A 14,921-nucleotide genomic window follows, 5' to 3' on the forward strand; every position below is an offset into this window, starting at 1 on the left:
ACTTTTTTTAACTTTCTGCACTGTCCCTCATATCTGAAAATGGTAATATTCTTTAGTATTACTTTTTCTATATTTAGTATTACTTTTTTAAATCCAAACGACAATTCTTGGGAGCTGCCATGTCTACACAGCTCACATTTGTTTGTTTACGTCATGTTTGGCACTTCAAAATACAAGTGCTCTTCTGGCTGGCGAATTTCTGCTGGTTTAAAGTGAAAGTTTCTTGATGATTGTTATCATTGGAATCAGAATATCTGTTGTGATAATAAACTGAATATACAGGCTGTTAAGTAGTATGAGAGTATTGTTCAGTATCTAATCATTCCTTTCTTAGTATTCCTGTTTGCTTTTACATGGAGAAGCTAAGTATTGCATAAAAAGTTAAAATTAGAGTACTCTCATGAGATATAAAGAAAGAAGATTGTTATAAGCAATTGCATTTATTCTTGAAACTTTCTGCTGATCTGTTTCTGTGCTACAAAGCAGCTGAAAGGTGCTTTGGCTCATTCTCAATTGAGAAGATAATACAAGAATGGAGGAAGCAGAAGATTGATTTAGTGAATGCAGATAGGAGTAGAACTCCAAGTCTGTGCATTCCCTTATGGTCAAAGCTTGAGGAATATGTTAAGAACTGGATAATGAATCACAGGAAGAATGGGATTACTGTTTCAACAAAAATGATTTTAATTAAAGCAAAAAATTTAGTGGTGGGTATGTCTATTGCTGATTTTTCTAGGAAAACGTCATTGTGTAAGAGATAAATGAAGAGAAATGGTGTGTGCATGGGTACCAGAACTGCAATAGCACAAAATCTGCCACTTGAATACAAAAGAAAGATTGTAGAATTCCACAAATACATCATAAACTTGAGAAAAAGTTGTGTTTTAAGATAAGACATATTGGAAATATGGATGACCTTAACATTTGATGTGCCATCAAATTGAATGTTGGATGTTACAGGTGCGAAAACATTAATGATAAAAACTTTTGTTTACAAGAAGATGTGCTGTACTGCAGTTCTTGCATATTGTGCTGATTGCTTAAAACTCCCTCCGTTTTTAATTAATCTTTAACGAAAAATGGTGCATAAATCTACAATTCCACATGAAATTTATATTCAAGTTTATGCCAAAGGATAGGTGGATGGAGAGGGTATGAAGCTGTGGTTACAGAAAGTGTAATACAGGTGTCTAGGTTAACTTTGTACAAATCTTTTTTATTAGTGTGCAGTCAGTTTAATGCCTATATAGCGGAGTAAGCAAAAATCCTTACTACTGAACTGAAGACACATCTTGCTGTGATTCCTGGTAGATTGTCCTCTTAATTGCAGCCTCTGGACATTTCAGTCAACAAACTGTTCAAGGAATTTATGCTTAAAGAGTGGATAAAATGGATCGAGATGCCAACTTATGATGTCACTAAGAATATGCTAAATGGAAGTAAAGATAACATTGTGTATGAGTAAAATGACAGGTCCAGTGACAGTGAAAATAAATATGTATTTGATTTTAGGAGCAATGATAACGAATTTCTCGGATTATATGATGATTAAATGCTGATATATTTGCTACTTCTTAAATGTAAGAGCTCCATTTTCATTGTAGGAAATATTATCATCAAAATAGGTGCTTTGATCCTTTTTTGTCTGATCCAAGGTGGTCGGAAAATAGGGTATAGCAAATGAATATGCACTTCAGCTGTAATTTTTAATTACAAGTTCATCAAAAGAGTAGACAGATGAAAATGCTCCCTTTCTGAATTGGCTGAACATTTTCAGAAGTAATGCTTTGTTTTTCTGGATAAACTAGAATATGTTAATGTAGATAATAATCTTTTTATCATTCTCAGGGATCTAATAGCATAATTTTCTAAATAGATGTATTGGCATAAATGCTGATGTCATTTTTCATGCTGAGAAGAAAGCTGATAACTCAGTGAAAATATGCTAGTATTCAAAGCTGATATATAAAATAGTATTTTAAGCAAATGTTTAGTGGCAACCAGGGTTGTAGAGTCGGTAGGGAAAATGACCAATCTGCAACTCCCTCATATATATGTAAACATATGCACGTGTTACAGCTTATTTATTTTTTTTTAATATAAAAGAAGTAATAGATGCTACAGGAAAAAAAGATGGCATAGCAGATTATTTATATTAATTGGCATTTATTATGAAATGGAAAAACACATTAGTAATTTCTAAGAAACAGTGTTGCTTCGGCACGATCTCCTTTGATAGAGGACCGTAGATCCAATTTGACAAACTTGAGTTGAGAATAGTCTATCTTATTCCTACCTTGAGTAGGAAGAAGAGCTGTTAGGGCTATCTCTTTTAACTTTTCAGGATACATTTATATACCATATTTGCTAATGTATGTGACACACTTTTTCTTTTAAAAACGGGGTGCGTCTTATACGTCCTTACTCAATTTTTGATTATATTTATTCTAGAAATTTCTTTTATTCAGAGTTAAGCGATTTTTTTTTTTTTTTTTTCTTGTTTCCTTGCAGAGTGTGGGAATATTACAGTTATGTAGAGTTCAGTGAATGCTCATGTGCTGCCATCGACCATCACAGCTGAGTTCGTTTAAACTTTCCAATTTTTGTGAATGACTTTTAAGTGTGTAAAATTTATAGTCTGAAGTTTTTTGTTCAGTTTTGTTTAAATTTGTTGACAAATTATGTCACAAAAACAACATTGGCATTGCTATAACATAGCATACAAGCTACATATGATTGTGCATGCTAAAGAACACAGAAACAGGGCTGCAGAGAGGCATTTCTGGCCACCCCTAACTGAGAAAATGATAAGAACTAGACGGAATCAGGAAGAGGATCTAAAAAAGGCAACTCACAGTAAACATAACCTAAGAAGAGAAACTGTACAATGACCTGAACTTGAGGCAAAGTTGAATACTTTTATTTTAGACCACAGAAAAGCAGGACTTCAAGTCTGTACAAAAATGATTATTCATCAAGCGTAAGCGATAGCAACTGATAGAGAGATTGCCAATTTTACTGGATCAACATCATGGTGTTCAAGATTCACGAAGAGAAACCAGTTATGTATGCAGACTAAAACAAAAATATCACAAAAGATGCCAGACGAAAAATAATTGAATTTCATTGATTTGTCATTAATACACACAAAAAAAAAAAAAAAAAAAATTTGAACTTGCGCTTATAGAAAACATGGAGGAGGTTCCTCCGATTTTTGATGTGCCCTCAAACAAAACTGTAGATTCCAAAGGTACAAAAAGTGTTATTGTTAAAACTTCAGGGCATGAAAAAAAAGTTATTACATGGTTCTTTTATCCTGCTCTGCTGATGGGACAAAAGTGCCCCCACTATTGATTTTTAAAAGGGAGACACTATCCAAAGAAAAATTGCCTAAAGGAGTGTTTATGCATGTTCACGCAAAAGGCTGGATGGATGGAGGAAGAAGGAAGTTATGGATAGATAAAATTTGGTTGAGGTGCCCTGGCGGACTGTTGAAGAAACCTGCCCTTCTAGTATGGGATCAGTTTTGATCTCACAGAACAGAAGATGTTAAAAATAAACTCAAAAAATTGAAAACTCAATGAGCTGTAATTCCAGGAATCCTAAATAGTCAGCTTCAACCTTTAGATGTCTGCATTAATAAACCTGTAAGGAATAAACTATAACATGAGAACTGTAAAATTTTATATGAAATGGATTACCAGGCATGCAAGAAAGTTCATGTGGGTTTCGTCACTTATCAAAAACGGCCCACAAAAGTCTTAAACACCCATTTTATTCTTCAAAATAATCACCATTGGCTTCAGTTATATGTTCAGAATGAGACACAAGTTTATAAATGCCATTTTTTTTAAAAATAATTTTTTCTGAAGACTAAAAATTGTGATGTAGGCATGCAAGTTTTGTTACTGCTTTTCTGCTGATAGTTATCCTTGGCCAAAACTGATAATAATCCATTGGTGTGATTCTCGGTATAGGGTGGCTGAGGCAGAACTTCCGAGCCCAGTGTTTTGGTGACCTCTTTAGTCGCTTTTGCCATATGAAGTCTGGCATTATTGTGGAGGAGGAGAACTCCTCTTCTGTTGACCACTGATGGCTGTTTTTGGTGCAGTGCAGTTGAAAATCTTTGCAACTGTGACGAGTGAACCTAAGCTGTTACAATTTTTCCGATTTCTAGATATTCATAATAAACTATTCCAGTACTGGTCCACCAAAAACACAGCATTACCTTCTTTTCGTGAATGTCCAGTTTAGTGGCCAATGAAACCAAAACAGAAGTTGACCAACAATGTTTCATCTTCTGGTTATCATACATGATCCATTTTTTGTCACATGTAGAGATTTGTCCAAGAACAAAACTTTATTATGACAAGCAGATGTTCAACCGTTGGAGCTTATTTTCTTCAGATATGACAGGAGGAACCCACTTACTTAGTTTCCATGTCAAGAAAGCCATTGAGGAGATTGAAGAAAAATCAAGTTCTGTATTTAATTATTGGGTGCAATCTTCCAAGATTGTTAATATTGTCAACTTTATTATTAGTCAAGAGATTGCTAAGAGAGGCAAACGATCTATAGACAGTGAATACATAAAAAGTTGTTTACAAAAGCATCCAAAGAGTTTAGAACTGGGAATTCCAGGAATTTAAGAACTGGGCAGATTTTTTTGAAGTCACCACTGCCTGCTAAAGCAGTAAAACACAGGACAAATGTCTTCGAATATTTACCAATCAGCAAATTTAAGATCTTAAGTTTGTATCAGCTTTATCAATAGCTGTTGGTTAATCTTGTGACATAAATGACACAACACAAGTTTCACTTTTTGTTTGATTTATTTCATCTATGGGTCCTAAAGAAGAACTTTTAGGATTATTGCCACTGGAAGGTCAAACAGATGGCAAGGTTATTGCAAATGCTGTCACTGAATTCATGGAGATGCATCATATGTCCCTCGATAAATTTGTTCCAATTTCAGCTGATGGGGCAAAATGTATGAAGGAAAAGTTTTGTTTTAAGGAAAAAAAATAATCATGAAATACTTGTTTATCGTTGTATCTTTCATCAAGAAGCACTTTTTATATGGATATTTCCAGAAAAAATTTTAATGTTATGGAATTGCTGATCAAGACTATCAACATAATTGTAACTGTAGCTATTTATCATCACCAATTAAGAATTTTTAGTTGAAATAAAGTGCAAATATGCAGATCTTCTGTTGCATAATAAGGTGCATTGGTTTTGAAGAGGAATTGTTTTAAAAGATTTCGGCAATTAATTTCGGTATAATAACTCGGTAATTGAAATTAGATATTTCAAAAGAACAATTTTAAATATAAGGGAAGCTTTTCTATGGAAGTTTCAGGAATTCAGAAATAGCAAAGTGATATTAGCCTTTGTTAAAAAACCTGTCAGTGCTGTCATAACAGAACTGATTTTTTTTTTCCTCTTTGATATTGATACTGACATTTTTGAAATGCAGTTACTGGAGTTAAAAAACAAAGATTAATAGAGCTTCAAATCTGAATTCCTTAATGCTGATATGGAGAAACTGGAGAAAAGTAAATATGAGCTTAGTTCATGGCAAAGGTAGTTTGCTACGAAAGACCTGGAGAAAGAAGACATGGTAATTTTCAAAACATGGAATAGTACTCCTGATTTTTATGATCATTTAAAAAAACTAGCATCTGCTGTTCTTTCACTCTTTGGCTCTACGTATTTATGCGCACAATCTTTTTCATGCGTGAATCTTATCAAAAATAAATTTAGAAATTGTCTGATTGATAAGAACTTGGAATCCTGCTTGAAATTAAAAGCAATGACTTATGAACCTGACTAATCCAAACTATCCAAGGAAATGCAAGGTTATTGTTCACATTAAATGCGTGCTTTGTCATATTTTCATATAAAAATAATTTTGTCAATAAATTAGATTATTGTTATTATGATATCTAGTTTTATTTAATGTTAGTAGCTAGTTTAAATGGAATTCTAAAAACATGAATCTTGAAAATAAATCTTAATCATTGCCCTGGTGACCTTTGGCTCTTGTAACTAAGGGGTTTGCTGACCACTGAACTAGATTAATGTGGGAAAATTTCTGATGTTGCTACAATCAGTAAATTTAGCTTGTCAGCCAATTGCTGGTGAGACTTTAGTATTCTGAAAGTTCTGGCTTCAAGATTAAGGTTAAGAGTGGTTAATTCAACATATTGGAATTACCTAAAATAAATGTTGGTCTAAAATTTAGTACAGTCAAAAGTCGTTAATTCGGACACCCATAATCCGGAATGATCTATAATCCGGACCTCAAAGCTACAAACTTTCTGCGCATGCGTCGCGTTGACGCATGCGCGTAAGATCTTTACCGCTGCGAATTTGCGTGTGCGCGTGCGCAAAATACGTTTACGAATGCGCGTTTAATGTATAACGGACGGGACAAGCTAAGCTAAAATTATCTAATTATCTATTTCCGTTAATGTTGCAGATTGTGTTGTTCCTTAATCTTCGGATTGGATCCGGATTATTATTTTTTGCAGACTGTTAGAGCAATTTTATAAAAGTAAGCTTGAACTTTCGATTATGTCAAATAGAATTTCCGATATATATTTGCTAATAAGTAAAGGATATACAAAGCGAAAGTATCTTTCGGAGTCCATTAAACAAAAAGTGGAATTGCTGCAAAAAATGGATAAAAGCATATCCTTTGTTTATCTAAACTTTAACGTTTGTTTATCTAAACTTTGTTTATCTTTAACACCGCAGCGGCGTGAAATGAATTGAAAGTTGATCTGTCAGCACTATCCTTATCTTAAGGGCAGATGTTTTTATTTTATTTGGCTTATAATTGCTTACTCAATGTAGTATTTCATCTCGTCTTTGATATGATTTAAATCAAATGCCTCGTCATTATAATTCGCTTCCGATAGCGAAGAAAGTGTCAGAGGTTATTGAAAACGAAAAAATTTCGATTGACAAATTAGTCGGTATTCTCGACACAGCAATTATAGGACTGGAACAGCGGAACTTTGTAACTGAACAAGAAATTATGTCTGTTTATAGAATTAAAGAGAATGTATTATAACATAAAAAACGAAGCAACTTAAACAACTTACATTGAAAGAAATGTTTAATAAAGTAAACAAATAAATATTAAGCTTTTTTTTGTAAATTTTGATACCCTTTAGATCATAATTGTTCTTTATTTCATAAATTACGGTTTCATATTTTTAATTTTATAATTTATGCATGCCATTTTACCAGATTTAAACTGATGATCTATAATCCGGAATCGCCGAAGTCCCGACGAGTCCGGATTAACGACTTTTGACTGTATTTAACTGTCATGTATTTGAATTCCAAAGCATAACAAAAACTACTACCAAAACTTATGTAGTTTGCTGCTACCCAAACTTATGTAGAAAATAAATATAAATTTGATTTTTTTCTTTGTGTTGTTGTTATTTTTGTTTATGTATGTTTCAAAAAATATTAAGTTAATTATATTTGAACCCACTCTCCCTACCCTATTGAACTCATTTATTTATTGTTTTTGTTAAAAATATTTAAAAAATTTGTTAAAGAATTGTTCTGGCATCTAGCATTTGGCCCACATGTAGTTTAATTTTTAAGGCATTTATTTAAATTAATTAATAATTTTATGTTATGCAACTTTACTGAAATTTCTTCCTTTCCGTTTCCCTGCCAAAATGCAAATTTTAATTATTTAAAGGAAGGTTTCATATTGTTTGGATAGAGCGTGTTCTGCCGTCTAAAGGCCAGTTTAATTTCTATGATAGCATTCCTGTTTGCAGCATTAGTTATTCTGGTCTGGTGTAGGTTTGAGCTAACTTTTGTGTTAATTATTTCTGTTTAGCATTTGGCTAGTTGAGGACTTAGATTTAGGTTGAATTTGAATATCTTACTTTCAAGTTTACATCATAAATGCTGGCTGGTTTTGTAAGCACCAGGAGTGCCTTATTTTCAGCTAATTGAGTTCTTAATAAAAGGGTCTTTTACACCATTCTTATGTTCTGTCGTTTATCTAGACGTAGTGATCATTCAAACTTAGTTCTGTTTGCTGAGTCTTGGTGCATACTACCAAAAAAAGCAAGACTGTACAAGTTCATTATGTTAGAAGATTATCAAGTTCTAGAGTATTTTTTTTATTTCCTGCTTTACCAAAAACAAATATATATATATATATATATATATATGTCATAATAAAAGAACAAGGAAATGTAAAAAAAAAATTAACGGTATATTTTAAAAATGCTTCGAAATCATCGAGTATCTGAGTTCAAAAGTGAAAAGGAAATCATCAGTGAATTACCATTTAGGAATTAAGCATTACAGCGGGTTCAAGGTCGATCTGAGTTAGTGTTCGCAAATATGTGCGACAGAAAATTATTTGCACTTCCTCTTTTTCAACAGCTCAAAAATTATTACATTTGTGTGAATCTAGCACAGGAACTAAATTATTTAATGTGCTGCAGATTCTATAGTTTTCATTTCAACTTTGGTTAAAATTTCTGCAATTTGTTTTGAGAAAATCTGAAATTCTTGTTCATTAATTTTTCTAATTTTTCATAATTATGTGTAAGCAAATTAAGTAATTAATTTTAAGCTATTTAAATTATTCACAGGGTAGGATAGTTTCCTGCAGCCTGAATCCTCAATGGAAAATTTAGTTCAGCTCTTCAAACCATCGTTTTGTGATAAATCCAAGATAATGTGAAAGAAGTGAATCATCAAGTTTGTTTTTTCAGTGTTTAAAAAATAACAGATCGTTCTTCTGCTGTGGTGTTTTGCAAGTGCTTCAAAAAAATAATCACGCGTAGTGTTTACAGATTGAAAGTAATCTCTCGATAAATTGAGAAGGTCGAATGCCTAGTGAAAAGGAAAAGACGGAATACTGTAGATGCGTGATTAGACCCATATTGAAGAAGATTTTGATTGCATAGTATGCTAGTAATGCTAACTTGGTAATATCTAAAGAACTTGGCAGTCGAGGCAGTTTTAATTCCATTTTTATTACGGTATATTATTAATATACCGTATATTATTAATATATATATTATATATATTTTTTATTTTTAATTCATGATGTTCTTTTGTTGTAATCATAAATTGTCCTCGTTTTTAGGTCGTTTTTATGCTGTCCAAAGTGGATTAAAAATCAGTGATAAAACTCCAGGAAATTCTGCCTTTTTCCTTAATTTAATGGATTGTCTTGAAAGTGTGAGTATTTCCAGGTTTGTTATTATTTGTTATAATTTTTTTAATGCTATGCAAGGTATACATTTATATAAGGATTTGATTTAAAGTAGTAATTTTTCATCATATAATCATACATAAAGTTGAAGGAATAGATAAAATAATACTTTGAAATTATATATAGTCACAATTTTTAGTTGGCTATGCTAAAAATTTGGCTGTATTTTAGATGTAGATTTATTTATTAGCCCAAGGTCATTAGCCCAGAAGGGCTATTAATTTTGTTTTGGTATTTTGTGTTTAAAACTTTAAATGTCAGTTCACTATTCAAACTGTTGACACCAAATCAGTGGCGGCTCGTAATAAGCACTGTGGAACTGCAGCACACCCTATTTCCACTTATTATTATTTTTAATATTTAATATAGTGTGCCTTTTAGTCTTTAATTCTTTCCTTATACTTTTACAATACATAATCCTTAAGTTTAATGTCAGTAGCCATCCCCTACTTTGTGAAAAAGGTACGAAATTCTTTGTTTGGAGCTGCACACTTCACAGTTCCAGCGATGTGGTGTTTGGCTGTTCTGCGCATGCGCACACAGAAATGCAGCATGCGAGCCGAGTAGAGAGAAGAGCACTGTCGCTCTTGCAGTGCCGAAATTCTGGCATGTTGTTGGAAACGTGATTTTTTTTTATTCCACACGTGTGGTATTCCTCCACAGGGTGGAACTTCACCATACGAAACATAAACAGAGTTGATGAAAATTTTCAACCTTTAAAAAATTGCCTTACTGAATCAAACTATTGCAAAAGCAGCAGGAATTTTAAAATATCTAAATAATGATAATTTCAAGTTTTGCTTAGAGCTTTTTTATCAGATGCCTCATGTTGAAATAATATACAACTAAATGCAATCCAGAGAAATTAGTGTGTTTAAAGTTAACGACTATGTAACATATTTCAAAACTGCTATTTTAGAATTAAGAAACTTAAAATACTGTGAGAATTTTTCAAAGACACTGAAGGCAGAAGCTAAGGAAATACGTGACTTTATAACTACGTATTGATATAATGCACAGATATTCTTCCGCTAAACACATAGCAGCTGTTAAATTGTTAAACAAGAAATGCTTTGCTAGTTTTAGAAATGAACATTCTACAGAAGAAATAGTACTGACCACTAAAGCATATCCAATGATTGACAAAGAAAAGCTTGAAACCGAACTAAAAGTGTTCTATTGTGGGTCTGATATCCATGAATACTGCAAATTAATTGAGCTACTGAAATTTATCTTCGAAAATAATCTAGATATGTTCTTAGTGAAATTACGAAATAGATAAAAATTCTCTTGAGGGTTCCCATGACTAACTACATCAGAGGCAGAACGCTGCTTTTCAACATTGAAAAAAATGAAAAATTTTCTAAGAAGCACTAGGAATTTGGAAAAACTAAATGCGCTTGCATTGCTTTCAATAAAGAAAAATTTCCTCAGTTGTCATCCAGAGATCAAGGAGAAAATTATTGATCTTTTTGCGCAAATTAAAACAAGAAGAATAGATTTCATTTTTAAATGAATAGACAAAGATTGAACTGTAACAATTTTGGTTAAAGTAATTAAGAAATGTTTAATTTTTTTCTTGTAAGATTTCATGAAGTTTCAAAATAAATTTTCTTTTTATACATGTTTGTTTCCTTTTAGACAATTGTGCCCACCAGTGGCCGAGCGGTAAAGACGGTGAACACTGGTAGTTCGGTCTGAGGTTCGAATCTCGAGAAAGGGTTGGCTGCATGGGCGTTTTTGTGGTTTTCCCCATGTGTAACATGTATATGAGCCAGTTTTCCTTAGAAAGTCCTGCACGAAGACATCCCTCCCTTTAGGCAGACAGCTCTCGTGTGCTTTGTCATTAATTAAATAATCCAATCCTTTTAGACAATTTTTAAAGGTTACATTTTTTTGGAACACCACCCCCACTAATTTTAGCCGCGAGCTGCCACTGCACCAAATATTACAACCCTGTTATATTTAAAGAAATTAAATAATGAAGAATCTGGATAAACGTATGTATGTTTCTCAGGTTGTAATAAAACAACGGTACCTAGAGCCATCAAATTTTGAATAACGTATGTTTTCACCCAAATATGGGCATCTGGAAGCCCAAATTTGGAATTTGTTTTATTATCTATTTCATATTTTTTAAAGCTTTAACGAATTTTTGATTAAGAAACTTAACGATTTTAAAGCGAGCAATGGCAACACTGTATTGGGGGGGAGGACATTTTTATCTCCAGCGCGAGAGACTGAGTATTGGAAATTCTAACGGCATGCTTATTTTAAAGTTATTTTGTGATATTGCTGTTGAACTGAATGATTTTATGGTTTAAGTGCGAAGAACATGATATTTAGTAAATAAAGGTAACCCACAAAACATTTAAAAAATGCCCCTTTGGGTATAATGTAAAATCTGAAGTTTTCAGAATTTTTTTTATTGCTTATGTATTGTTTTATACATTAGCAAATAAATTATTTTTTTTTTACTTAATTTGAGGTTATAGTGGAGGTTTAAAAGTTATTATTTTTTTGGAGTTTTCAGAGTTTGATTATGCTGTAACTGCTTCATCTTTCATGTGTTATGCGGTTATATGTGCTTATGTTCTTTATGTATCCTGTTACAAGTTCTTAACTTTTTAGTGGCTGCTTATATTGTAATCAATAAATCCTTAACCTGAAAAAGGAGAACATTTTAATAAGGATTCCGATAATGCAAGTGAAATATGGAGAGAATTCGACTATTTCTTGTTGCTAAATTTTGGTTTCTTTCAAATTAACTGTTACATATTTTCCCATTGATCCTTCTTTGAAAAAATGAAAACTGTTGCCAAACACTGTGATTAAGTCTCAGTAATGGATAAAACCTGATATTCAAAACACGAGTTTAGTTTTTGTAATAATTAACAGCTGTTTTCCTGTTTTTTCCTTACATTTTTCAAGAATGACTGAAATTTGGGACTCGCCTTTACAGAACAGCAAGCAGTGGAGTATTTCCAAAATTATTTGATTATTTATACTGGTGTGCTTGCTCAACACTTTGAAAGACTATTGGATTCTGCAAAATGGCACAATTAAAGATGCTATAGAATAGTGTTTTACTACTTCATAATCAAGCGAGTTTATGCAGTCCAAGTTCACAAAGAAGGAGAGAAAATTGTTGTTATAGAGTACTCTCAGTCTGGGCTAATGTCGCGGAAGCAGGTCGCGAGTAACTGAAAAATGCAAATTATCCAATCTATCAGTTTTCATGCATATTATATTTGTTTATATCCTTAAGAAAAACAGTAATTTTACTTTTTGAGAATGATTAAATATTTGTCAAATTTTACTCCATACTTTTCAAAGGGCTGTTTTATCATTGTGTTCAGTTCTCTTTTGGTCATCAAAGTTTTTCCTTTAACAATATCACAAACAGTTTACGTGCTAATTCCAGAATCTTCAGCGAGCTTCACTGCTAATTTGCCATTTTCAAGATCTCTTTTGGTCATCAAAGTTTTTTTGTTTAACAATATCACGAACAGTTTACGTGCCAATTCCAAACTCTTCAGCTAGCTTCATTACTAATTTGCCATTTTCAAATATTTTGATTAATATAAGTTTTTAATTTAACTTTCTTGTACTGTTGTAGCATTTGTAGCATATTCTTTATTCATTTTTTAGTTCTAAAATAAAATTTTAAAACACAAACATGCATGAAAGAAAATAATGCATAAAATTAAGTAAGAACAAAAAAAAAAAAAAAAAAAAAAAAAAAGAGTCCCACTGATAAATCAGAATGATGCCTTTCATTGTACTTATGCTAGGTGAATTGTACTATGTAATTGATGAAACTAAACCTAGAGTCATAGTCACGCAATTTATAGAGCATGCTTAAACTTGTACATGTTTGTTTTTTTATGCATACATGCATATAACGTTGAATGTGCGTATATGGCCACCGCCACATGCCGATGATTCACACGTGGATAATCAAGATCACACTGTATTTTAAGTAAATTGTAGTAGTTTCTGATGTGGCTTGGTGTTTGTTCCTACAAGACACAACTCCACATTGCTAAAACAATCAACTCCACATTGCTAAAACAATCAACTTTATTAACACAATTTGTTCATAAAAACACAAAAGCTACTATCCAATACTCAAACTTTACAATACTCAAACTTATACATTAAAATACACATTGAAATTTAGTTATAAAATACAATACAAGGTATACAAATAGTTTTACACAAATAATACTATAACATGAAATACTAATTGAAATGTACAATTGTGTCACAGTGATCAGTCTTTTGGGAAAAGGAACACGTTGTCCACTGCAAGTAGTTGTTTGTTTTGAAGCAATGTTTGAATCTTCACAGTCTTTTTGATATGGAATCTGAGGAATTACTGTTTTCTCTGTATGTTCCGACAACATATGCACTAATTTTAAGCAGGGCTGTGGAGTCAGTAGGGAAAATGTCCGACTCCGATTCCTGAAATTTTTAAAGACTCCTACTCCCTTATATATATATATATATATATGTATGTATGTAAACATATACACATGGGTTACAGCTTATGTTTTTAATTTAAAAAACTAATAGATGCTGCAGAAAAAAAAATGATGGCATAGCAAATTATTTATATTAATTAGCACTTATTATGAAATGAAAAAACTGGCACTAGTTATTTCTAAGAAACAGTATGGCTTCACCAAGATCTTCTTTGTTGGAGGGCCATAGATCTGATTTGATAAGCTTCAGAGCTGAGAAGAGTCTTTCCACACTAACTTGAGTAGGAGGAAGAGCTGTTACTGTTAGGGCTACTTCTTTTAACTTTTCAGGATAGATTTTTATAAGTTCTAAAAGAGGTGTCTTGCAAGTGCAGTTATATTTTTCTATTTCTTCAAAGGCCGTGTAGAAATCTTGTTTGTATTTTTTCATTTTTATATCTTCTTTATTTTCATTCACTTTGCCTTAGCCTTTTCAATATTATCCAAAAATATTTCTCAAAATCTAATTCATCACTGGAAGAGGGTGATAGAGACTCAATTGCAATGTCTGCAGTTTGACTGTCCTGAATCGAACTCTCCAGTTGTTCTGAGAATAATTTCATTCTTAATGAAAGTTCATAGATGCTTTCTTTGCCTTTTAAATTTGTTCGTCATATAAGAAAATTCGGTGTTTCGGGTCTATGAAATGAAATGAATTTCGGGCCTATGAAGGAATGATTCCTAAAAATAAACCCAATAAACCCTCCATTTCAGAAAGAACAAACATCACATTCTTTCATTCTCGCCTCCTGTCAATTCTTCAGAGTACAGCGTTTTGTGACTATATATGGTGTAGATAGAAGAGTTTCCAATTCTGCAAGATAATTCCACAGTCTTTCTGTTAGTGAACATTAGGGGTTATCTACATCTAAAAAAATTCTTAATTCTAACAACCTCTTTATTATCAAATATGTACTTCTTTATCACGTTGCTTTATCAATAATTGCTCCATTTCTTGCTCACTTCCTAAGAATAGCATCAATTCTGGGAGTTCTTGCTGCTTACCTAAATTTACCAATGAGAATTTGTAACTAAATGAATCAGTTTAATCACTAATGGGAAATATCACATCCATCCTCTTCCCTTTTATTTATTTATTAATATGTCAATAAAATAGAAAATTA

The 14,921-nt window shown here is 32.2% G+C and overlaps 1 protein-coding gene across 3 annotated transcripts in view; it reads left to right on the top strand.

The window, feature by feature from the left end:
- Positions 1-14,921, top strand: part of Vta1 (vesicle trafficking 1) — a 37,829-nt gene that overhangs the window by 3,200 nt on the left and 19,708 nt on the right. For 2 of the 3 annotated variants that reach the window (XM_085820042.1, XM_035351405.2), the window contains exon 2: positions 9,143-9,237. In XM_085820042.1, the coding sequence (XP_085676168.1) occupies positions 9,143-9,237 (95 nt within the window). Of the gene's footprint in view, positions 1-9,004; positions 9,036-9,142; positions 9,238-14,921 lie in introns of those variants that run through there. The other variant, XM_035351407.2, reaches the window with a different exon arrangement.

Source organism: Stegodyphus dumicola, chromosome 7, assembly GCF_044657685.1.
Source record: "Stegodyphus dumicola isolate Sdum_Otavi_A_Nest chromosome 7, ASM4465768v1".
NCBI classification, from domain to species: domain Eukaryota; kingdom Metazoa; phylum Arthropoda; class Arachnida; order Araneae; family Eresidae; genus Stegodyphus; species Stegodyphus dumicola.